This window comes from Borostomias antarcticus (genome assembly GCF_949987555.1).
Source record: "Borostomias antarcticus genome assembly, chromosome: 22".
NCBI lineage: Eukaryota > Metazoa > Chordata > Actinopteri > Stomiiformes > Stomiidae > Borostomias > Borostomias antarcticus.
The window spans coordinates 20,174,231-20,198,727 of NC_140255.1; the positions used below are offsets into that span (position 1 = coordinate 20,174,231).

Sequence of the window (24,497 nt, forward strand, 5' to 3'; positions counted from 1 at the left end):
GAGAGACTAGCTCAGGCCCAGAGGACATCCAGAGAGACTAGCTCAGGCTGAGAGGACATCCAGAGAGACTAGCTCAGGCCCAGAGGACATCCAGAGAGACTAGCTCAGGCTCAGGAGGACATCCAGAGAGACTAGCTCAGGCTTAGAGGACATCCAGAGAGACTAGCTCAGGCTTAGAGGACATCCAGAGAGACCATAGCTCAGGCTTAGAGGACATCCAGAGAGACTAGCTCAGGCCCAGAAGACATCCAGAGAGACTAGCTCGTGCTCAGGAGGACATCCAGAGAGACTAGCTCGTGCTCAGGAGGACATCCAGAGAGACTAGCTCAGGCTGAGAGGACATCCAGAGAGACCATAGATCAGGCTCAGAGGACATCCAGAGAGACTAAGAAACGACACGTCAAAGGGCCTTCAAATGCGTTACCTCTATCAGTAATTCTCTAGTACCACTTGGAAGCTTTTATGATGTTCGACAAAACCCGAAATGCATTATACACAGGGAAATTAGTTGAAGTCATTTACTTATTGAGAAAAAATCCATTGCATATTTGGATGATGAATGGTAATCTCAATTCTGAAGTACAATGGGCACCTTATTGCTCTGAGAAAGTAATTCTGCTGCTGTCTTGGCTGAAGACATTGTGAATTGTGACACTGTCATTGTGAATTGGCAGTAGTAGAGAGGGCAGCTTAACTTTGAGCCCAAATGGCTTTTTTATTCTCTGTTCGTTGGCCAGAATGTTTCTTCCAGACTTTGTCTCATCTTTCTTCGTTCTTTTTGTTTGTTTTTGGGTTGTTTTTCAGGGATCGCCATTGCCAGTGCCCTTATTGACACCTCCCAGCAAAAACCGATGGACTATAAAGAAAAGAGCCAGAAGAGCCGCAAGGCCCTCCCTCCCGCACACCAGGGCACCTGTGTCTGAGCACCCGACTTGAGCAGCTGAGGTCCAGCTGGACTTCTGGGCACCTTCTCCAGACTGCAGCGGGTTCCCGGACCACAAGCCTCTGTCTGAGGCCGGAGAAAAGGGATCATCACAGATGGAGGATTCTGTCAGGCAGCCCAGCGACCCCCTCCCTCTGTCTCTCCTCTGTCAGTCGAACCCATAACCCCCGGACCTCCATCATTAACCTATAACCCCCGAACCTCCATCATTACAACTGCTAGAGCGGCAGCCTCAACACCTCACCCACCGCCAGCCCACCTTCCAGGGACCTCTGACACTGAATGCACCCTGCCTCCTCCTCCAGCCCCGCTGGGCTCTGCTCTCGGTCCCTGGACTCGGCCAGTCATGGAGAGAAGACCTGTCTCTATGCTAGCACCTAGTTAGTGGCTATGTTTGCAACTGACTACCAAAAGGATCTACTTTAGTACTCCACCAGCACCAATGTTTGGTGTCCACATCGCATACGTTCCTACGTTTCTCTGCCATTCACTTTAGATTGCAGTAGTGAAAGCCAGGTGTTCAGTCTGTGGATTTAGTCTCATTCATCTGCTTGCCAACTACCCTAGCTTGCCGTTTGCCACGGTCTTAGAGCTGCAGACGGCCTTGTTCTCGATCACGTTCGTCCGTCGCTGTATAAGCTACGATCGTTTTACCATGCCAACCGTAGAACCAAGACGTTTCTGGACCCGAGCATGGACTCAGAACAGGCTGGCTCATTTTGTCCCTCATCTCGAAAACTGTTGGTTCTGACCTTGACAAGAATCTGCATTTGTGTAAACCACCCACAAGCTTAAGTCTGTCTATGCTGCAAAATGGCCTCTATAAACCGTTAACGGACAAATGACTATGACCAACTGCAACATTGCCCACAGTACTGTTGGTGAGGCCTCCAAAATATGATGGGGCTTACACATCTAGACATGGTCAACCATCCAACCTGAACATCTAGACATGGTCAACCATCCACCCTATAGACATCATCGAACATGTAATCATCGGAGCATTCAGAAGTAGGAAACAGGGAAAATGGCGCAACACATTTCATTAGTGAAACTAGAAGTTTCCACGGTTGAATAATGCTGGGATTTGGAGTGAACTTGTATAATAGGACGTTATGTAATGTCTAGGGGACTCCATGTATAATAGGAAGTTGTGTAATGTCTAGGGAACTCCACGTCTCTAGAGATGCCTTTGGTTGTTGTTGATGATCTTTTTTTTAACAGTACGGTACGGATTTGTTTCATTATCCCTGAACATCTTTGAGTAAGGACTCAGCGTTTTTGCGATCGACGATGTCTAGAGGGCGGGGCATGGCAGTGTGGGGCGTGTCTACAGGCAGGGGCATCTCAGAGGCACTGCTGTTGACCCCTTGACCCCTACATGGACCTGGTTCCCCTCTGGCCTCACCATCCGCACCACTTATAGATGCTCTCCAGTCACATCGTCCCTCCAGACCAACACGCTATGTTTCGCTTTGGTTTTGTTTTGTAAAAGATCAAGGGACGTAAATCCCTCATCGTGGCTTTGCTTAGCATGACCTCTTGACCTCTGTGAAAAGGGTGTTGATCTGAGGAGCTGCCGTGTTGGACTAGCAGGCGAGAGGCAGCGTCCAGGTCAGGCCCGCCCGTCCAGAGGCGCTCAGCAACACCTGAGCTACAAACTAAATGTGAATCTCTGCCGCTCTCATTCAAGCTATTTTTTATGTGTTTTTTTTCTTCCTGTTTTTATTAAATAATAGTAAGAGAGAGGATAACATTTATTTTAGGTCCTGTCTTCTGCTCTTATTCTATCTATGATGGTGATAAACCATGTCTTTTTACTGTTTGTGAAAAGAACTGTCCTCAATAGTTTTGTTTTGATAATTGATGGATTCCTGTGTAATAGTACATTTATACAGTATGATCGTTATCCATAACTTTAAACCAGATGTTATTACAGTGTTACGATGCTACGTTTGGGTTGTCAGCGCAGATTATTAGGGCATAATACTTGTGCTTTCTCAACAATGTGGTTGTTGTAACACATTTCATGTTAACAAAGGATAATGCCAGCTGATGTGACAGTTTATTTTGTATGTGTTGTTATTAAAGTAATTAATTGTACTTACAGTATTATTACACAGGAATCAGGGTCACTGTAATATGTTGAAAAAAGATGACAAAAGACTCTTGCCTCAGTGCATATCATTAATCTTCAATGTATTGTATAAAGATGGACATCATGCCGGAAAAATAAAAAACACTTGAATATTCTTTGGTCACTTGGTTGTAGAAACTAATTTCTACACAAGAAAAAAGCATGTTCTGTCCTTCATCCTCAAGGTACATCAGATATTTCTCTATCAGATCGTCTTGTTTCTCCAATGAAGCGGACTTGTTCTCAGTCTGGTGAATGAGCCACATGTTCCTGCTACCCCTCAAGCTGTGGCATGTTATATTGTGTTGTATATTACGAGGGAGATATTGTTACAGAAACAGAGTACAAACCCAAACGTGTTGATTGCAGACTGATATGAGGGTGCTAGGAGGGTTCTCCGGCTTGCAGACGGATATGAGGGTGCTAGGAGGGTTCTCCGGCCTGACCTGGCCTCCCTCCCTACTCATGACTGTTCTGGACCTGGAGATATGCATTTGTCAGATATGACGGGTCGTTCTGTCTCTGTCACACTCACCCTGCCTGAGAGCAGCTGATGGATGTGAAGACATGAGAGGAGAACAGACCGTTTCCCACCACTGAGGCTCACTTCCTCTCTGGGAACCAAGTCACCGTCGCTCGGGTTAGAATTCAGCCGTTGACCTTAGTCTCCTGTCAGGTCCTAAAACGGGCCAATCTAAAGTCTGCCACAAATTAACCGTGATCAAACCGTCAATCAATCAAAGTCCATTTATAATCCTCAAGTCGTGTTTACAAATTATTTCTCACAACCCTTCAGTCTTGCTCTGCTCTGAAGACATCTGTGGAATCGTCATGCTCCAAGTCAAGTAGAAGGTTGCCATAATTCCCACCCTCACCCCTTTCTACCACCCCCCCCCCCACACACACACACACACACACACCACTTCCCCCTCTGCTGCGATCTAAAAACCCTCATGGGGGCGGGAATAGCGTCTCTATGGAGATGAATCTGTCAATGCCTCTGACATAACTCACAGAGGTGTGTTGGCGGGCGAGTCCGTCATGCGCTCGGTATAACTCAGGTCTGTCGGAAGGGTCGTGACGGATGCCTCGCACGTTCCACAGCTTTCCTGGAGTGCCAGAGCCCGGTGTAAATCATAACGCCCGGGGCCTCACATTAGGAGGTATTAATGCGGGCGTGCTCTGGAGAATGCGCGGGGAGAGGTGAGACTGACGAACGGCTGCGGGAGCGTCATCCATCTGGATGACGGGACGGGGGACATGACGGCGGTGCAGCGTCATCCATCTGGATGACGGGACGGGGGACATGACGGCGGTGCAGAGAAGGGGGCTGGGGCGTTCGCCACATCCACACCTCTAAACACACATTCACTCTCGTACGTCACGGGCAGCACACTCACTACTGTATTGTGATTTCTGGCTGTTGGTTACACACCAAACCAGTAATCAATTTGTTTATTGATTCAGTTTTTTTTGTTGTTCTTCAGTCATCGTCAAAACAACAATGTTTTTCTAATGTTTTCCTAACTTGTTAGAATATAGCTATGATCTAGGTTTGATCTCCTACCTGCTGTGAATCATTACCGAGACCCGTTTGGAACAGATTCCTCCGCAGAGCGTGGACTCATTCAGCAGGATGTCACTGTCTCTCTTCCAGTTTCCAGGTTGTTAATTTATTGGCATATCATTTTTTTCGCCATTATTTACAAGTCATGAATCAGCGAGGGACTAATTCAGTATGAGATAAGGGAATTGTAGAACTAAGGAGCCCCCTCTTACGCAGTGGAAATGATGAAGGTTGCGTCTGGCCCTGCTGTCACTCCCTCTGCATGTCTGGTCGTTCTCAGAGCTGGTTCATAATTAGGTTGACAACAAGCAGCCGATGTGCTCACAAAGCCGGGGGTTGTTCCCTCGTCTGTCTCCGCAGGCCGGACCCAGAGCGCTGCCCCCTGTCCTTCCGCAGTTCCCGGGTCATTACGCTCATTATGGCTAACTCCCAACAAAGAGCGCCCTATCTGTCGTCTCCCGCCGGCGTATGAGCTACGGCAGGGCCGTCTGGCGCTTTGAACCCTTCTCTGCTTCAGACTCTTCATGTCCGGAGTTTAACCCCAGCGCAACAGAAGGTGAGACGCTGGTCTTGACCAGAGGGTCAAGCACTGTGGTTGTGCAGATGTTGACCCTGGGAGGTCACCAGACTGGAACCCTGATAGACATCCTGCAGCATCATCTTTGTGAATCTCAGAGAAGTTTAAATTCAAAGAAAGCCCATCCTGGATTGCTTCCAGTAATGGAGCAGTAAAGGACAGATGTGACCTTCCCTTGTACCTTCTGCATGGTCTGAGGAAGTCAGATCTCAGCTCAGTGAACCTGCTCATTGCATTTAGCTCTGGACGGTCTGACAATAGACCGTCAGCTACAATACATCCCAGGTTTGAACTAACCTGGTTTGAACTAACCTGGGACAAAATGATGGCAGCCCTAGAGCAAAGTTTCCTGTAAACATTCTTCCTGTTTACAGGAAACTTCTTGGAGCGATTGTGTTCAAGCAACCAGGGTAAATCCGCTTCTCATATCAAATGTTGCACATCCTCTGTGTGTGTCTGAGTCGTGTTGTGTGGGTCACTGGGCTGGTGCTCTCTGGGAGATCACTCACACTCACACTGTTGTGTGGGTCACTGGGCTGGTGCTGTCTCTGGGAGATCACTCACACTCTCATTGTCATTTTTACACTGACAAAATGTTTTGTGGGAAGATGTGCCCTCTTGTCAACACGTTGAACGCTGTTCAAAAACAGCTTTTAGAACTGGGACATGCTTTCTGGGACATGCAGCAGTCTGTTAATTGAAATTCGTACGTCTTTGAACGTCTGCATTTTCCATGGTGGAGAAAGACTCTTCTGGAGCCTTGGTGGTCAGGCACGGTGGGGGGCGGGGCTTTCATCAGGCGCAGGGTGGGGGGTGGAGCTTAATGGCTCCGTTCTGCCCAGCATGGGGCCTCTTCTCTTCTCTGTCAGCTCAGTTTGCTCTGTACCAGGAATTAAAAAGTTTCAAGCACACCTCACTTTTTCAGTTGAGTGGGTCGCAGGTCTCTGAACCTTGACTCCATAATCAGAGGATTGCATCATTAAATCTTATCTCCCCTGGGCTCCTGTGGAGACGAGGCGGGAGGCGCAGCGGTGGGCCTTGACATTTCCCGGGCACAATAAGATTAAAAAAGGCAGAGTAATAATCCGGCTCCAGACTCCGCCGTGCGAGGTGACGAGGAGGTGAGTCCCTCCCTGGCGCTTGTGGGGGAGACTCACTCCCTGAAACGTCCTCGTTGGCGAAGGTCAAAGTAGCAGTAATTAGAAGTGATTTCCTATTTCTCCAGTGCCATTGTGATTACACTGCCCTGTTTCTCTCTCTTCTCTCGTATACAGGATGTGATGGTTCTCACCGCGCGGTAGCTTATGGTGGGCGTTGTCCTGAGGGGTCCCTGCCGTGGAGCGGTGAGTCACACCTGTGACAGCGGTGGGTCCTTCAGCCCAGAGCTTTAATGAGCGCCGGTCTGTGTGATGGTCCAGGGTCTCCTGCTACCGCGGGGCATCCATTAAACTGAACCCAGAACTTATTAAACCATTCTAAATCACATTTCACTACATATTGAGCTCATTAATAAAGGGCTGGAAATATGGCGTTATACGATCGTTTTGGGTTTTGTTTTTAATCAGAAGCATAAATTGTTCTTTGTCAGTATGCACCTTTCTTCATGGTTGAATTACCAGACACTGTGTTTTATTTAACACTGTTGGGGAAAACTGATATTTCATTATCCACAATCCTCATTATCATTCAACTCCATGCTTTTCGGCTCCTGCATAAACCAATCCGATCTCTAACCGACGCCTCTTTCCTCGTCTGTCAAACCGGCGTGTGTTTCTGCAGCAGAACTCAGACAGCCATAGTGATTGTGTCCATTCAGCTTCATGACACACACAATAAATCTAAAGCACTTTCTAGGACATGTTCCATCACGGCGTGGCGTGGCCCGGTGTTGGAGGCGGGTCGTCCGTGTCCAGCGAACAGACCGCGTCCTCTAGCACAGTCACGTCCTTGTCCTCGCGTGTCACTCAGCAAGCCGACCGGTGTGATCAGACTGACAATGGCTGCCTGACTACCAGGGACCACGTCTTAATCCTGCCTGACTACCAGGGACCACGTCTTAATCCTGCCTGACTACCAGGGACCACGTCTTAATCCTGCTTGACTACCAGGGACCACGTCTTAATCCTGCTTGACTACCAGGGACCACGTCTTAATCCTGCCTGACTACCAGGGACCACGTCTTAATCCTGCTTGACTACCAGGGACCACGTCTTAATCCTGCCTGACTACCAGGGACCATGTCTTAATCCTGCCTGACTACCAGGGACCACGTCTTAATCCTGCCTGACTACCAGGGACCATGTCTTAATCCTGCTTGACTACCAGGGACCATGTCTTAATCCTGCCTGACTACCAGGGACCACGTCTTAATCCTGCCTGACTACCAGGGACCATGTCTTAATCCTGTTTAGCTGCACTCAGACACAAGAAAAGACAGCCAGGGAGAAACTATGTTAGGCTTGAACACAAGACCTGGTTCATATGTAGCTTGTTTGTTTGTTTACCTGATTGTTTGTTTATCTGATTGTTTACCAGTACTGTATTACAGGGCTGCTCAGTTCAACCAAGCTGTGCAGATGCAGTAACTATTACAACAGCTGATGTGAGGTGGTAATATCCTGTACATAAGAGCTGATGTCAGCGATCTAGACAGTGTTTCAATCCTGGATCTGAGAGACGGTCTCGGAAGTGTTCTATGTCTAATAACCTATACTGCTAAACCATAATATCATGGAATAACTATAATCTTGTCTACTTAAGATAAAGTATTACCACAGTACTCGATGAGTAGACTAATGCCAATTTGTCTGATGATTTTTATTAGATACAACATTTTACATTTTCACAAGCCAAGGTGAATCAGGCCAACTGCTGCACGACATTGTGTTCTAAAAGGTACGTTCATCACATTGTTTTAAAGCAGTTATGTGGAATGGCGTCTTTCATTTGTCGGTGTGTTTACGTCCCCTCTCCCTGTCCCTTTCTGAAGGGACAATTATGGAGCACTCAGCTATCATTAAGTACAATTGCTTTAAAATGGCCGACTGTTGATGATGTGTGACCCTCCAGGGCCAGCTCCCCCCTCCGCCCTATCACTTAGTCACAATTCAATCAAGGGGAAATTAACTCTGCTGTCCAATTAAAACATTGTTTACATTTGAATTAAGATAACATTTGTGTAACACATGTATGTAACGTATTTCCAGGCATTAAAAATAATGGAAGTGAAGATGCCCGTTACTTATGCAGGATTGGTTTGGTTTAATTTGGTTGAATATCTATCGTCCAAAACCATTAATAGCAGCAACATTCTATAGGCAACAATAGGTTGACACAGAAATATACCAAGACAATGGAAATTATCAGAGTTCCCTGTCATTCAAATACGAACATACGGTCTTGTACTTAAAATCATATCAACTGTACCCAATACCGTGACTCAGCTCTGCAATAACATTTTGTATTAAACTCGGTCACCCAAATGTTTCCTGATCCCTAACAAGTCCGTCTTTAATGCCTCCAAAAAGAAAGAGAACTGTTATCTATAAAGTTCCCTTCATCATTTCCATGATTAATTGATTAATTGATTGATTAATTAACTGATTGATTGGTTGGTTGATTGATTGGCATCCTGGTGGATGTTCCCTGGGGAGAGGACCAGTAAGATGTGAACAGGTATTCATCCCTCCTTGAAACAGCTCCATTTACCGCTGACTGTACATCACATTTACATGGTTCCACTGGGTTCCACTGATAGACCCTAGTAATCAATATACACTATCAAAACACCACACACAATCTTTTACAGGCTTTTCAAGGCAGCATACTGAGAGTACACTACATCTTAGAGAGTACACTACATGTCTGTACATGTGTACTGTGTATATATGCCATAAAACAGGTGATGTGACAGAGATCACCAAACCCAGATTGTACAAATCTATGACTGGCATGTTGAAATATTAATGGATGCATCAAATGTATGTAACATTTTTCTTTGTTTTGGAATCATAAGGAACAAAGCTAAGTAAATAATCTAAATCGTGATGAGCAATGGAACTCCATTTTTCAGCTTTCACCAAGAGTTGTGAGCTTCTGTCGCTCTGAACCCTCTGCACCTGAATGACAGCAATGCATCTGGAACAAGTGGCAGATCAACAACGTGGTCAGCTGGGTCCTTGAAGAGTTGAACAGTCAGAGGTGCGCTACCTTTGACTGCAAATGAGCTCTGTTCTAGAGACGTGGAACATGGAACATGGTCCGAGGTTGAGGAGAAAGCTCCTGATATTAAGCTCTGGGGTTTGAGGTACTGAATCCTTGGCATTCTTCTTGGCATTTCCAGAACATATTGGAGTGTGCTGTCAGCGTTATACCTCTACCCTTGGGCAGTCCTGACGCTCACTGTCCTACTGTACTTCAGTAGGGAAAAAACACGTCAACATCACAATCAAGACCAAGCTCCAGGAGAACAGAAACATTAAAAGTAAAATCCTTTAATATCGTCGTTGGTCATTAAAGAACTCCAGAGGTTCAGTCCCATCGTCATCCTCCAGAAGCTCCCTCTCTCTCTGGTTATAGATCCCAACAACGCTTCCTCGGTTTTCAGAAGAGAAAGTAACTAGACTTGGAATAGCTGCGGCAGGTTGAGCGTCAAATGTGAAAGCGATGAGTAGACTCCGCGCTGAGCGACCTCATGAGTAGACTCCGCGCTGAGCGACCTCATGAGTAGACTCCGCGCTGAGCGACCTCATGAGTAGACTCCGCGCTGAGCGACCTCATGAGTAGACTCCGCGCTGAGCGACCTCATGAGTAGACTCCGCGCTGAGCGACCTCATGAGTAGACTCCGCGCTGAGCGACCTCATGAGTAGACTCCGCGCTGAGCGACCTCATGGGAGGTCCCTGTGACCCAGAGCATCGCGGAGCTCCGCCCCCAGGCGGCAGAGGGCGAAGCTAACGGCGAGCAGCACGGCAGAGGGGTGCAGGCGGGCCGGGTCAGCTGAGGAGCTCCTGGCGATGGCATTGGAGGTGCTTGGGTCGTCCAGCTGAGGATCCTGGGTAAATGAAGGTAAGGGTGAGGATTAAGTGAGGATTTTGATAAAGGGATAATTCAACTCCAAATCTGACTGACTGACATCTGACTTTAGGAGTCTTTAGGAGTCGTGGAAAACTAGTGAGGGGAACGTTGCATTTGAGGAGAACTGTAGTAGACAAACACAAGTCAAGAATATGGAGCCATCAAGGTAGCCGGGGCCAAACAAGAAACGCACTGTAGCACATGAATATTTTATGTTTCAACAACATTTGTCTGAAAGGGTGCTAGACTGTAGAAATGTAGCATGCAGGAGTAAACCATCTCACCACACACACGGAGTCCAGAGACAGGTTGGACTTCAGTTTCTGGGCCTAGAAGCAGGAGGGAAGGAGGCGTTTCAATCACATCAGAATGGAAGTCTTATCAGGTTAACCATCTTTATTTTCAGATGTTGTTGTTTTGGACGCTCTGCCCTATTTTGAAGTGTCAAAGCCATGCAGACGTAATACTGCTGTGTGTACTACGCCTGGTTCCATGTACTGCAGTATGGGTGGTTCCCTGGTGTGCTACGCCTGGTTCCATGTACTGCAGTATGGGTGGTTCCCTGGTGTGCTACGCCTGGTTCCATGTACTGCAGTATGGGTGGTTCCCTGGTGTGCTACGCCTGGTTCCATGTACTGCAGTATGGGTGGTTCCCTGGTGTGCTACGCCTGGTTCCATGTACTGCAGTATGGGTGGTTCCCTGGTGTGCTACGCCTGGTTCCATGTACAGTACTGCAGTATGGGTGGTTCCCTGGTGTGCTACGCCTGGTTCCATGTACTGCAGTATGGGTGGTTCCCCGGTGTGCTACGCCTGGTTCCTGTACTGCAGTATGGGTGGTTCCCTGGTGTGCTACGCCTGAGTCCTTGGTCTCTAGTGGGCAGGACAAACACATTTACTCCAAAGCACCGGGTTATTTATTGAATTCCTAGTCCCCTTTCCACCCCAGCTGTTGGGGTGCCGGCTGCTGTGGAAATGAATTTTATGGTAATGATGGCCTTCCAGTGTCCGACAATACCCACAGCTAGGACCCAAGGACCTCTTCAGAAAAGCCTGCTGCTTTCATATTGATCTTCTGTGGAGGAGCCTTGTGTGTGTGTGCGTGTGTGTGTGTGCGTGTGTGTGCGTGCGTGCGTGTGTGTGTGTCTGTGTGTGTGTGCGTGCGTGTGTGTGTGTGTGTGTGTGCGTGTGTGTGTGTGAGTGAGTGTGTGCATGCATGTGTGTGTGTGTGTGTGTGTGTGTGTGTGTGTGTATGTGTGTGAGTGAGTGTGTGCATGCATGTGTGTGTGTGTGTATGTGTGTGTTTGTTCCGTGTCCATCTAAGCTCATGTGTGTGCAAGAGTGTATGACAGTTCAATAAATTAAACTGCTATACCACTAACCTTTCCAACTTCTAATTCACACACACACACACACACACACACACACACACACACACACACGGGAGATGGAATATATGGAATGATAAAGTAAGTCCATAGCGGTTTAAAAGCATAATGCAGCTGGAGCTCCGTGGTCGCAGCCCAGGGAGGATAGTATGAGCGGCCGGGTAGGAAGGATGATTAATGTCCTTCTAGGAGGTCCTTCCGCTGGTAGGATCTTTGGCCAGAGGAGATAAATCATATTATCACTATTAAAAGCCAATATGATAAATAGCTGGGTTTAAAAGTTTGTGATATCATCTAGTTTAAAGCATGTGGCTGTACTGGTTTGTTTATAAAGTACAGGGTATCTGAGGTCCAGTCTGCTACGCTGAATCCAATAGGTTCATGGAGTTCTGGACTGTTTTAAAGTAAGCAGCTCTAACCTTGTATCTGTATCTGTGTGTGTGTGTGTGTGTGTGTGTGTGTGTGTGTGTGTGCGTGTGTGTGTGTGTGTGTGTGTTCCCCTAAGGATATTCCCAAGCATAGTGAAATGAACCGTACAGGATGTGCATATCAATGTATTGCATCAAACCACAGGCCCAACAGGCTTTCTTCTGAATGACACATTGTCTGATTGGTGGCAAAATCCTGAGCTTTGAGGAACTGCAGTGCTATGGGCGATGTGTGTGTGTGTGTGTGTGTGTGTGTGTGTGTGTGTGTGTGTGTGTGTGTGTGTGTGTGTGTGTGTGTGTGTGAGAGAGTGTGTGTGATTAGCAGGGGAGTGTAGTGTGTGTATGGGTGGGGAGTTGTCTACTCCTGAGGGGCTTTGCGGCAGCCAATTAGCTGTGACATGACAGCTCTGTCAGCGAGCCTCTGCTGGATCCTCTTCCTGCCTGGAAGGTGTGTTCCTGGTCTCACGCACGCATCATCACAATGGAACCCACACATCAGTCAGCCGTCACATGACCGGCTACGTCCACTCTGCTCTGGGGCTGATGTTGATGCAGGCATCTCCTACAGTACGTCTCTCCTACGTCTCTCCTACGTCTCTCCTACTGTCTCTCCTACGTCTCCTACTGTCTCTCGTACGTCTCTCGTACTGTCTCTCCTACTGTCTCTCCTACGTCTCTCCTACTGTCTCTCCTACGTCTCTCCTACTGTCTCTCCTACTGTCTCTCCTACGTCTCTCCTACTGTCTCTCCTACTGTCTCTCCTACTGTCTCTCCTACTCTCTCTCCTACTGTCTCTCCTACGTCTCTCCTACTGTCTCTCCTACTGTCTCTCCTACGTCTCTCCTACGTCTCTCCTACTGTCTCTCCTACGTCTCTCGTACTGTCTCTCCTACTGTCTCTCCTACGTCTCTCCTACGTCTCTCCTACTGTCTCTCCTACGTCTCTCCTACTGTCTCTCCTACTGTCTCTCCTACGTCTCTCGTACTGTCTCTCCTACTGTCTCTCCTACGTCTCTCCTACTGTCTCTCCTATGTCTCTCCTACTGTCTCTCCTACTGTCTCTCCTACGTCTCTCCTACTGTCTCTCCTACGTCTCTCCTACGTCTCTCCTACTGTCTCTCCTACTGTCTCTCCTACGTCTCTCCTACGTCTCTCCTACTGTCTCTCCTACGTCTCTCCTACTGTCTCTCCTACGTCTCTCCTACGTCTCTCCTACTGTCTCTCCTACGTCTCTCGTACTGTCTCTCCTACTGTCTCTCCTACTGTCTCTCCTACGTCTCTCCTACTGTCTCTCCTACTGTCTCCTACGTCTCTCCTACTGTCTCTCCTACGTCTCTCGTACTGTCTCTCCTACTGTCTCTCCTACTGTCTCCTACGTCTCTCCTACTGTCTCTCCTACGTCTCTCGTACTGTCTCTCCTACTCTCTCTCCTACGTCTCTCCTACGTCTCTCGTACTGTCTCTCCTACTGTCTCTCGTACTGTCTCTCCTACGTCTCTCGTACTGTCTCTCCTACTGTCTCTCCTACTGTCTCTCCTACTCTCTCTCCTACGTCTCTCCTACGTCTCTCGTACTGTCTCTCCTACTCTCTCTCGTACTGTCTCTCCTACTGTCTCTCCTACTGTCTCTCCTACGTCTCTCCTACGTCTCTCGTACTGTCTCTCCTACTCTCTCTCCTACTGTCTCTCCTACTGTCTCTGCTACGTCTCTCCTACCGTCTCTCCTACCGTCTCTCCTACGTCTCTCCTACTGTCTCTCCTACTGTCTCTCCTACGTCTCTCCTACTGTCTCTCCTACGTCTCTCCTACGTCTCTCCTACGTCTCTCCTACCGTCTCTCCTGCTGCCTCTCTAATGTGTCTCCTACTGTCTCTCCTACTGTCTCCTACGTCTCTCCTACCGTCTCTCTCGTACCGTCTCTCCTACCGTCTCTCCTACTGTCTCTCCTACTGTCTCTTCAATGTCTCTCCTACTGTCCCTCCTACTGTCTCTCCTACTCTCTCTCCTACATCTCTCCTACTGCCTCTCCTAATGTCTCTCCTACCGTCTCTCCTACGTCTCTCCTACCGTCTCTCCTACTGTCTCTCCTACGTCTCTCCTACGTCTCTCCTAATGTCTCTCCTACCGTCTCTCCTACGTCTCTCCTACCGTCTCTCCTACGTCTCTCCTACGTCTCTCCTACTGTCTCTCCTATCATACATGACCTGACACCCACGGCAGTGTGGGTCTGAGATCCCATCTCCGGTGGACTAGCTCAACCTCCCTCAGAAGGACACGCGTGACAAGCTCAACCTCCCTCAGAAGGACACGGGTGACAAGCTCAATCCCCCTCAGAAGGACACGTGTGACAAGCTCAAACTCCCTCAGAAGGACACGCGTGACAAGCTCAACCTCCCTCAGAAGGACACGCGTGACAAGCTCAACCTCCCTCAGAAGGACACGGGTGACAAGCTCAACCTCCCTCAGAAGGACACGCGTGACAAGCTCAACCTCCCTCAGAAGGACACGGGTGACAAGCTCAACCTCCCTCAGAAGGACACGCGTGACAAGCTCAAACTCCCTCAGAAGGACACGCGTGACAAGCTCAACCTCCCTCAGAAGGACACGGGTGACAAGCTCAACCTCCCTCAGAAGGACACGCGTGACAAGCTCAAACTCCCTCAGAAGGACACACGTGACAAGCTCAACCTCCCTCAGAAGGACACGCGTGACAAGCTCAATCTCCCTCAGAAGGACACGCGTGACAAGCTCAATCTCCCTCAGAAGGACACGTGTGACAAGCTCAAACTCCCTCAGAAGGACACGCGTGACAAGCTCAACCTCCCTCAGAAGGACACGCGTGACAAGCTCAACCTCCCTCAGAAGGACACGGGTGACAAGCTCAACCTCCCTCAGAAGGACACGCGTGACAAGCTCAACCTCCCTCAGAAGGACACACGTGACAAGCTCAACCTCCCTCAGAAGGACACGCGTGACAAGCTCAATCTCCCTCAGAAGGACACGCGTGACAAGCTCAATCTCCCTCAGAAGGACACGGGTGACAAGCTCAAACTCCCTCAGAAGGACACGCGTGACAGCGACACTGTAGCGTATCGATAGACAATGCAGCAATCCCAGGACAAGGGTCTACTCTCTGTGGTGGCCATATATGACAGCCTCTAGGACGGCTGGCCACAGCACTGGGACACGTGACGCTCTGCTCTAAAGAAACTGCTAGTTCCACTACAAAAACACAGCCTGCAAGCTCTACTTCAAAACATCAATGTACAATGAAATGCTTGGTGTGACTGAAAGCTGATGTAGCTGAAGTCATTCTGTCCCGTACCTGTAGACTCCCACAGAAGTGGTAGAGTGGGTCTCCCTCCGTGTCCAGGTGGTTGGAGTGAGTCGAGGTGTCCGCTGCGTTGCCTGTCTGCTCCTTCTGGGCGGTCCTGGGGTCCTGGCCTGTGGGGCGGATGGGGGGCTGGGGCTGCCACACCCCCACGTCCGTGCCGTTACCAAATGCCTGGATGGCGTTCCCTGAGAGGAAACAGGAAACCAAATCAAGTCAAACTCTGTGAAGAAAACATAGTCCAAGGCCCTCAAGAATTTAAAGTGCATTGCGTACAATGACTGCCACAACTTATACAACAGGTGGTTCCGACCACCTGTTAGTTTATTAGTTGATAAAGTCGATTAGTTGAGAGACAGTTACTATTGTTATTTTGTGACTGTCAAAACAACAAGAAAACATGGAGAGTTACGAATACTCCATTGTCAACATAACTTTTGAGTTATTCCACCCGTTAACTATCAAGGAGTGGACAATGAGAAGTAAGTAGGATGAGCCTACTGATAATGATCAAATTAACGTTAGACATGCTAGTCCTGTTAATGATCAAATTAGCATTAGACAAGTTAGTCCTTTTAACAATCAAATTAGCATTAGACATCCTAATCCGACGAATGAAGAGCTAACGTTACAGGGGAATAAGATGAAGTGGGAAATGTTATTAAGTAGTTAGACTAACATTACTGTGTACCCAATAAAAATATTCTAATTACAACTTGAGTAATTATTTTTTTCTATGAAAGAAATACAAAAATAGAATGTAAAGTCCTATAAAATACTGTTAGCTGGCTGCTAGCCTTGCTGTTGCTCCTGTACTGAAGTCAGCTGGTGAACTTGGGTGGGACTATTTTGTGATGTGGAAGTCTGGACGCAGCACATTTGAGCCCAAGCCTAGTTAAACTATTGTTTAGTTGTCAGCATGATTTTTTAATGACAATGTCGTCCTGTTGTATTTGAAAGCAACAACAGATGAGAAGCTGTTCATGAATTCTCATGATATAACACAGTTGTTATGTGTATGTTAGACCTATTGCTGAATTGTAAGTTATGACTTTGTCAGTCGATGACTGAATCAAAGCTCATTCTGTGTACTACAGTATGTGTTCTCACATTACAATAGTTCTTCCCTAGGGTTCATTCTTTTGGAAAAACTAAGCAAAATGTTGCATTATCTTTGCTACTGTAAGAAAATAAACATTTGTATATTATATATTGGGATATTGACAATGATCTATTTGATGGCAAACACATCTTTCAGATTGTGGCCTGCTGGAAAGAGACTGTTCTTTCATCAATGGCTGCCAGTGATTCCATCTGGTGTCTCTCTCCGATGTTTAAAGGTCTCTCAGGGGTCAGGAGGAAGGCCATGGTAGCAGCCTGACTTGCACTGTTGGACAAATTGGCCAAGAAAGAGCGTCAGAGTTGAAACGTCTCTGTGATTGGATAGGAGGAGAGGTGACTGACCTCGCTGACATGTCTTTTCTTCTCTCTGTCCAGCCAGTCTCTGCCCTTAATAGCAGTGATTCTCCAACCTTTTAGACCATTGTGTCATTGTATAATTGTCGGTCATCTTCGCAAGATTGCAAAGTCGCCCTTTTATCTACTTTAAAGTATGTCAAGTACTGTCAAGTCATTTCCTTGTCTTTGATTGCATGTTCAGAATGCCAGGACCATATATAAAGACACGGATGGGAGCTCCATTTATGACATTTGTGTCGTTCACTGAATCTTCTTTCAAGAAGCCATGCTGCTTAAAGATACCATCACAGAATCGTTCATCTGGCTTTCATGTTCTAGCAGCTTCTTTCAACCAATCCTAATCAGGACAGTCTCCCAGAGCTTCTAAAAAGGCTAAATATGCAATTGACAGTGACAGGCATTGAATTGGAAAGCTCTCATCTCATGATAGATGACTAATCTTATTTGTTTATGATGTGAAGGTGCTTAGAATCCCAAAGGCCACCATCTCATCTCATCATCATTTTCTCATCTCCTATTTGTGTTATGCCCGTTTAAAATGAGCATCTCTCTACGAACTGACAACATGTCTGTTTTTTATTCTTGGCAGACGCTTGGGGACACCTGCAAGGTCTTTATAGGCATTCATGTCAAACCCCCCTCAGACACCAGAGTGATCTCTCTGTCTCCTCTCTGTTGCTCCATGTTTTGTGAAGAGTCTCAGAGATTAGATTTGTTATTTGTACTATAAACAATCTAGAGGCAGAATTCTAAGAGCATGTTAATTGGTGACACCTTCTCCTGTCTGTCAGTGATAATCTAGCGGGTGTAATGGAAGCTTAACACCTGGGAGAGGGAGAGCTGCAGGTGCTCATATCGGACTGGGGGAGGCACACAAGCTAAACATACATGGGAAGAGGTTCATGCTAAACTCCATCTAGAGATTCGGGCTACAGGCACTTAGCGAGTAGAGTCTCTTCTTTGAGAGGTGCCTGCTGTCAGAATGACTTTTATTTTTCCAACTCTCTAAGATCCTCTCTAAGATCCTCTCTAAGATCCTCTCTAAGATACAAGCTAAGATCCTCTCTAAGATCCTCTCTAAGATCCTCTCTAAGATCCTCTCTAAGATACTCTCTAAGATACTCGCTAAGATCCTCTCTAAGATACTCTCTAAGATCCGCTCTAAGATCCGCTCTAAGATCCTCTCTAAGATACTCGCTAAGATCCTCTCTAAGATCCTCTCTAAGATACTCTCTAATGCCAGGCTCAAACTACAGGATATTTAAAATCCTAACCAATTTCAAAATCAGGTAACATCACGCACATAAGGAGAATCTTAACAGATATTCTTCTTGCGCATCTCATACGAGCAAACACAGCAAGATTTGAAAATAACGGCTCATCACACACTACAGGATCTTATCATGCCCGATCTTATCATACGACTCACTTGTAAAGTCGGGACGTAATAATCTTAAATATCAAACATGTTTGATATTATCGGGCCGCCCCGATGGGTCTGCGAGCCGAGTGGGAGGTATAAGATTGGATCTGTAAACCCCTCACACTACAAGATAATCTGGACCGATCATCGGCCCCGACCAACGTTCCAGACCAGATTTCTCCTCCGATTGTTGGGAGGGGTGAATTGGGGATAAATCGGACACTCTCTAAAATCCGCTCTAAGATGCTCTCTAAAATACAACCTTCAAAACAGAACAATGAGCAGGCAAATGATAGATAGATAATCTGAGGAAGAGCCTGGATAGGCGGTATATAGCTGGGGAAGAGCCTGGCTGGATGGGTAATGTAGCTGGGGACAATGGCGTATTTAAGCATGGGCGACAGTCTATAATTCACAATCGGAAGGGCCGTTCATTTCACGTTTACAAAACTAAACTGAAAGTGGGGGGCGCCGTAGCGGGGGGTTTCCCCAGGGTGGCATATAAGCTAGAAACGCTCCTGGCTGGGGAAGAGCACTCACGCAGGCAACGGTTGTCGGTGAAGAACTCTGAGAACTTGTCGCAGTCGACCTTGCCGTTTCCACTGCTGCTGCAGTCACACCATGGGGACACGCGGATGCTGGGAGACCTCAGGTAGTTCGGGGTCATCACTGTACCTGCGGGGACATACAGCTTCCTCAGAACAACGTGACCAAATGGGAACAAGCCAAGGTTATAATAGTTAACGAAAACTCATGAAAAATGTTAAACTCGGTGTGAAAAAAACATTTTAGTTAACTGAAATAAAAATAAAAACTAGGCTTTGCAAAAAATGCTAACTTACTTAAACTGGATTGTATGTTTACAAAACGAACTATCTAACTAACTAACTAACTAACTAACTAACTAAAATAAATTAAAATTATAGAGTAATGTCTTTAGTTTTAGTCTCTTTCATTTCATACATGTGCCTTCCATTTTGGGTGGATATGAAATCTATCCTCCATTTTTTTTTGCTGCACAGAAGTAACCTAACATGCGACAGATGGTTTGTTTCACATGGAGTGAAACAATGTGAACTCTTGAGATCAGGATAGTCTCATGAGGCTAGCGCAGAAGACAGAAAAACTAAAACTAAGACTGGAACTAGTAAAAACTAATCTAAACATAAGCATTGAAAAAAAAAACTATATGAAAATAAAAACTAATTAAAAAGCTTAACTATTATAACCTTGACTGGGACGTGGAGTTCAGGGGCATTTAGGGTGCCATGGTGAGGCATTTGGATTAAGCAAAGGGTGTGAATGTGGTTCCTAATGTTATAGGACCTGAAAAGAGGAAATGAAAGCCTGCCAGGGATCAACACTATGATGAGGAAGTTTGTCGTGCCAAAAAATAGCATAAACATGATTATATGTAATGGCCTCCGGGACCAGTTGACTCACCGATCAGGCCAGAATAGGCCAGCAGACAGTCAGCGTAGCTCTCCCTCAGACAGCCAGAGATGGACCGCGCTTCCGGCTGGCAGCTGGTGAAGAAGTCAGCGAGCCGCGACCTGAAAGACCAACCGACTCATCTCACCTGCACTTCACTAACAACCAAACAACAAATGACTCATCTCACCTGCACTTCACTAACAACCAAACAACAAATGACTCATCTCAACTGCACTTCACTATATCAACCAAATGACTAATGCGGGCCCGGCCTACGAGGGGGCTTGGTCAGGCTTAGCCCCCTCAGTTTTAATTTCAGCCCCCTCAGTTTACTGTAAGTTAAATGTAACGTTACACTAACGTTATAGAAAAATGGCAAAAACGACAAATATATTGGCCGAGAGATAGATATCATCGAGATGGCAGTAATGAAACACTTTCTTTGAAGTTTTCCCCCATTAAAGGCCCTACGAGGAGTTTCGGGAAGCGGAAGTGTTTTCTGCCCAAAAAGACCACATTTCCCATAAGCCTCCCCGCGCCGTCGTAAACCTTAGCTACCTGAGCCGGGTGTTTTGAAGATGGAAGGATGGCCACCAACGAGGTAATTACATATCTCTTACTAGTAACGTTACTTTTGACAATATTTAACGGTCATATTTGACCTCAAAAATAAACTACATAGAAGAAACGACGGTAAAAACGCGTTTGAAAGGGATCTTACAAAACAATTTCAGAAAAAAGACTGGAAGGATCGTTTACTCAGAAAGTTTAACAAACAAGCAACAAAGAAGCTACAACTCTACAGAGGAAAAGTAAGACAGAATGTAGCTGGTTTATTTTTCTTGTCTTTATATTTTTCTGGTTTGGCATGTTGGAGACAGCCTACTTTTAGGTTATAGCATAGAGCGCTGTCCCTGGGACTAAATGGAGAGGATAGATACAACCATGGATGTATTAATAGGATAGGGTCACTCCATTTAATGACTGCTCGAAAAAGTGAAGCCCTATAAGACCGCGCCATCTTTGAAGAAAACGTGTCACTGGTGCCTTTGACATGCGCAGACAAAGGTATCAATGACGCGTTCTTGTAGTCCACTAACAGATGTGAAATGCAAACACGCGTTCATGGCTCTCCCCGCTCTGAGTTAGCAATGAAAATCGGCTTGCTTATTAATCTACTTTCGTCAAATATATCCGTTGGAAAACATATCTTTTATCCGGGCATCTTAGTTTTAACAGTATAATTGTGACTGAACATGTTTTGGTTGCTAGTAGGTGGTGTTCATTCTGTTCACAACAGCGCGATGGGCAGCCAGGTGAAATAGCTCCAGGGGACCTGGTCCCAGGCCAGTTGAACAGCTGTCCACCCAGAGACGGGGTCTCTCGTTGCGGTATGAAGTTCGCGGCTAACCTGCCGAGCTCGGGGGCTCACAGGCCAGTGCGGAGATCTGAGCTATCTCGCATGGCTGACTATCTCACATCCTGCACTTCTCTAAAGGGTCAACCAAAATGTTTATTCAATTAAATACAGAAATTGGACATGTTTTGTGTTTCTGGATTTAATTTCTTGGCGGAAGTCCAATATCAAGCTGGCAGTTAATGAACATATTGTAGGGTGATTAGAATGATAATCAGTTCTAATAACCCCGGCTCCCTCGTCCAGCGCCTCACCTGCAGATGTAGTTGGTCTTGCAGGAGGCCTGCAGGGACAGGCAGTTGGGCTTGTCTCTGTCCTCGTAGGAGCAGACCGGGACGATGGTCTGGCGCCGCCGCTCCGTACAGGCGGACTGCTCCCCTGCTGGGCAGGAGCAGAACAGCATGCCGTAGCTGTGCTTGGGCGGCACCTGGACGTTCAAATACAAACAACATCAGCGAACTGGACCAGCAGGCCCTGTGTGTTACAGCAGCAGAGATGGAATCTGAGGAATGAGTATGAAGACAGGAAGACCCAGGAGTCCAGGCTCTATACAGCAGCAGCCTTCAATTGAACAACATCTATGAAGATATCTATATTTCAAAACTTTTTATAATTATACACATAACATTTCATAACTGTAGGCTATGATAGCATAAATACTCACTACCTGCTCCTAGACCAATCAACCAGTAGACTACTAGACCAATCAACCAGTAGGCTACTAGACCAATCAACCAGTAGACTACTAGACCAATCAACCAGTAGGCTGCTAGACCAATCAACCAGTAGGCTACTAGACCAATCAACCAGTAGACTACTAGACCAATCAACCAGTAGACTACTAGACCAATCAACCAGTAGGCTACTAGACCAATCAACCAGTAGACTACTAGACCAATCAACCAGTAGGCTGCTAGACCAATCAACCAGTAGGCTACTAGACCAATCAACCAGTAGACTACTAGACCAATCAACCAGTAGGCTGCTAGACCAATCAACCAGTAGGCTACTAGACCAATCAACCAGTAGGCTGCTAGACCAATCAACCAGTAGACTACTAGACCAATCAACCAGTAGACTACTAGACCAATCAACCAGTAGGCTACTAGACCAATCAACCAGTCGGCTACTAGACCAATCAACCAGTAGGCTACTAGACCAATCAACCAGTAGGCTGCTAGACCAATCACCTTGTCGAAGAACTGTCGCAGGCCCTTGTGGCACTTCCGCTTGTTGCAGACCTCGGAGGTTGACACGCGGCTGGTGCAGGGGCTGATGTACAGAGAACGGTACTTCTTACATGTGTCGTTCAGGTTGCAGGCCTTCGCAGCATTCAGGCAGTTGTTCTCCTTCGCTGAGGCTGGCTCGCCTGTCAGAGAGAGAGGGGGGGGGGGGGCATTCATGACTATTCATTATCTATAAATTATTGAGTATTCCATTCATGTTTGCCAATAAACTTGATGGAATTTAACTGAGAGAGAGAGAGAGGGTGAGAGAGAGAAAGAGAGAGGGTGAGAGAGATAGATAGAGGGTGGGAGGTGAGTGAGAGACGGAGAGAGGGTGTGTGGAAGAGAGAGAGAGAGAGAGAGAGGGGAGAGAGAGAGAGAGAGAGAGGGTGAGAGAGATAGAGGGTGGGAGGTGTGAGAGAGAGAGAGAGAGAAGGAGAGAGAGAGAGAGAGAGAGAGAGAGAGAGAGAGAGGGAGATAGGGAGAGAGAGGGTGAGAGAGATACAAGGTGGAAGGTGAGTGAGAGAGGGAGGTGAACATAGGAGGCACACAAGCATTGTTGGAGCCAACAAAACTCATAAAACATTTTATTTTATTTTATTATTTATGAAAAACTTCCTGTTTTTGAATTATAATTTATAATTTGACCTACGTCAATAAGGACACCAGATGGAATATGAGAGAGTGACTGTTTGTAGCTGGGTGAATCCTGACATGTGGTTGCCACACAGTTTCAACCTCTGTCACTCACACACATGCTTCTGTTTGAAACTTGGTACAGTACATACATAGTAGAGTACACATACTGGTTAACCAGATAATAACTTAGACTTTTGAGAGCAGGGAGAGACAGAGGGACAGAGAGAGAGAGAGAGAGAGAGAGAAAGAGAGAGAAAGATAGAGAGATCACAGCATAGAGCAGGGAGACAGGACAGAGAGAGAGAGAGAAAGATAGAGAGATCACCGCATAGAGCAGGGAGACAGGACAGAGAGAGAGGAGAGAGAGAGAGAGAGAGTTTCTAATGGAGAGAGGAGGGTAGAGGGAGAACACAGTAGAGTTTCTAATGGAGAGACCTTTGGGTCATCACAGAATCACTCTAACATGACCTTTGGGTCTGGAATGTGTGTTTCTACTGATCCAAGCTTCCCGTACGTCTCTGTCTTTACGGAAAGACGAGAGCGCAGCAAAAAACGGCTGCTCTTAAGTGGGCTGAGGATGAAAGTGCGACGGCAGCAGAAAGAGCCGGAGTCCTGGAGGTTTTCTGACTGACGTCTTACTCTGCTGCTCCCCTCCATCTCACAGCCAAGATCCAATAAATACACAGGAAATACTCACGCCACTGAATAAATACACACTCCACTGAATAAATACACAGGAAATACTCACACCGCTGAATAAATACACAGGAAATACTCACACCACTGAATAAATACACAGGAAATACTCACGCCACTGAATAAATACACAGGAAATACTCACACGGCTGAATAAATACACACTTCACTGAATAAATACACAGGAAATACTCACACCACTGAATAAATACACAGGAAATACTCACACCACTGAATAAATACACAGGAAATACTCACGCCACTGAATAAATACACACTCCACTGAATAAATACACAGGAAATACTCACACCACTGAATAAATACACAGTAAATACACATTCTACAGAATAAAAATAGGAAATACTCACGCCACTGAATAAATACACAGTAAAAGAACACGCCACTGAATAAAGACACAGTAAATACACACTCCACTCTCCTACTCTCCTCACATTCTCTCTTTCTTTGTGAGGTGTGTCTGTGTACTTTAACTGTTAAACACGTCTACCATCACACAGTAGATGACCTGAACACGTATACTCACACAGTAGATGACCTGAACATGTTTACTCACACAGTAGATGACCTGAACACGTATACTCACACAGTAGATGACCTGAACACATCTACCATCACACAGTAGATGACCTGAACACGTATACTCACACAGTAGATGACCTGAACACGTATACTCACACAGTAGATGACCTGAACACGTATACTCACACAGTAGATGACCTGA

The 24,497-nt window shown here is 46.6% G+C and overlaps 2 protein-coding genes across 2 annotated transcripts in view; one reads left to right on the forward strand and one right to left on the reverse strand.

The window, feature by feature from the left end:
• The window catches only part of atrnl1b (attractin-like 1b), a 120,866-nt gene extending 117,756 nt beyond the window's left edge, over positions 1-3,110 (forward strand). Inside the window, exon 29 of the mRNA XM_084455866.1 lies at positions 805-3,110. Coding sequence (XP_084311992.1) covers positions 805-923 — 119 coding nt within the window. The 3' untranslated portion in view covers positions 924-3,110. The remainder of the gene's footprint in view (positions 1-804) is intronic.
• A 7,001-nt stretch (positions 3,111-10,111) lies between these two features.
• The window catches only part of gfra1b (gdnf family receptor alpha 1b), a gene marked incomplete at both ends in the record, with an annotated part of 30,202 nt that continues 15,816 nt past the window's right edge, over positions 10,112-24,497 (reverse strand). Inside the window, 7 exons of the mRNA XM_084456181.1 lie at positions 10,112-10,276; positions 10,584-10,628; positions 15,435-15,628; positions 18,883-19,017; positions 19,786-19,895; positions 21,448-21,620; positions 22,384-22,562. Coding sequence (XP_084312307.1) covers positions 10,112-10,276; positions 10,584-10,628; positions 15,435-15,628; positions 18,883-19,017; positions 19,786-19,895; positions 21,448-21,620; positions 22,384-22,562 — 1,001 coding nt within the window. The remainder of the gene's footprint in view (positions 10,277-10,583; positions 10,629-15,434; positions 15,629-18,882; positions 19,018-19,785; positions 19,896-21,447; positions 21,621-22,383; positions 22,563-24,497) is intronic.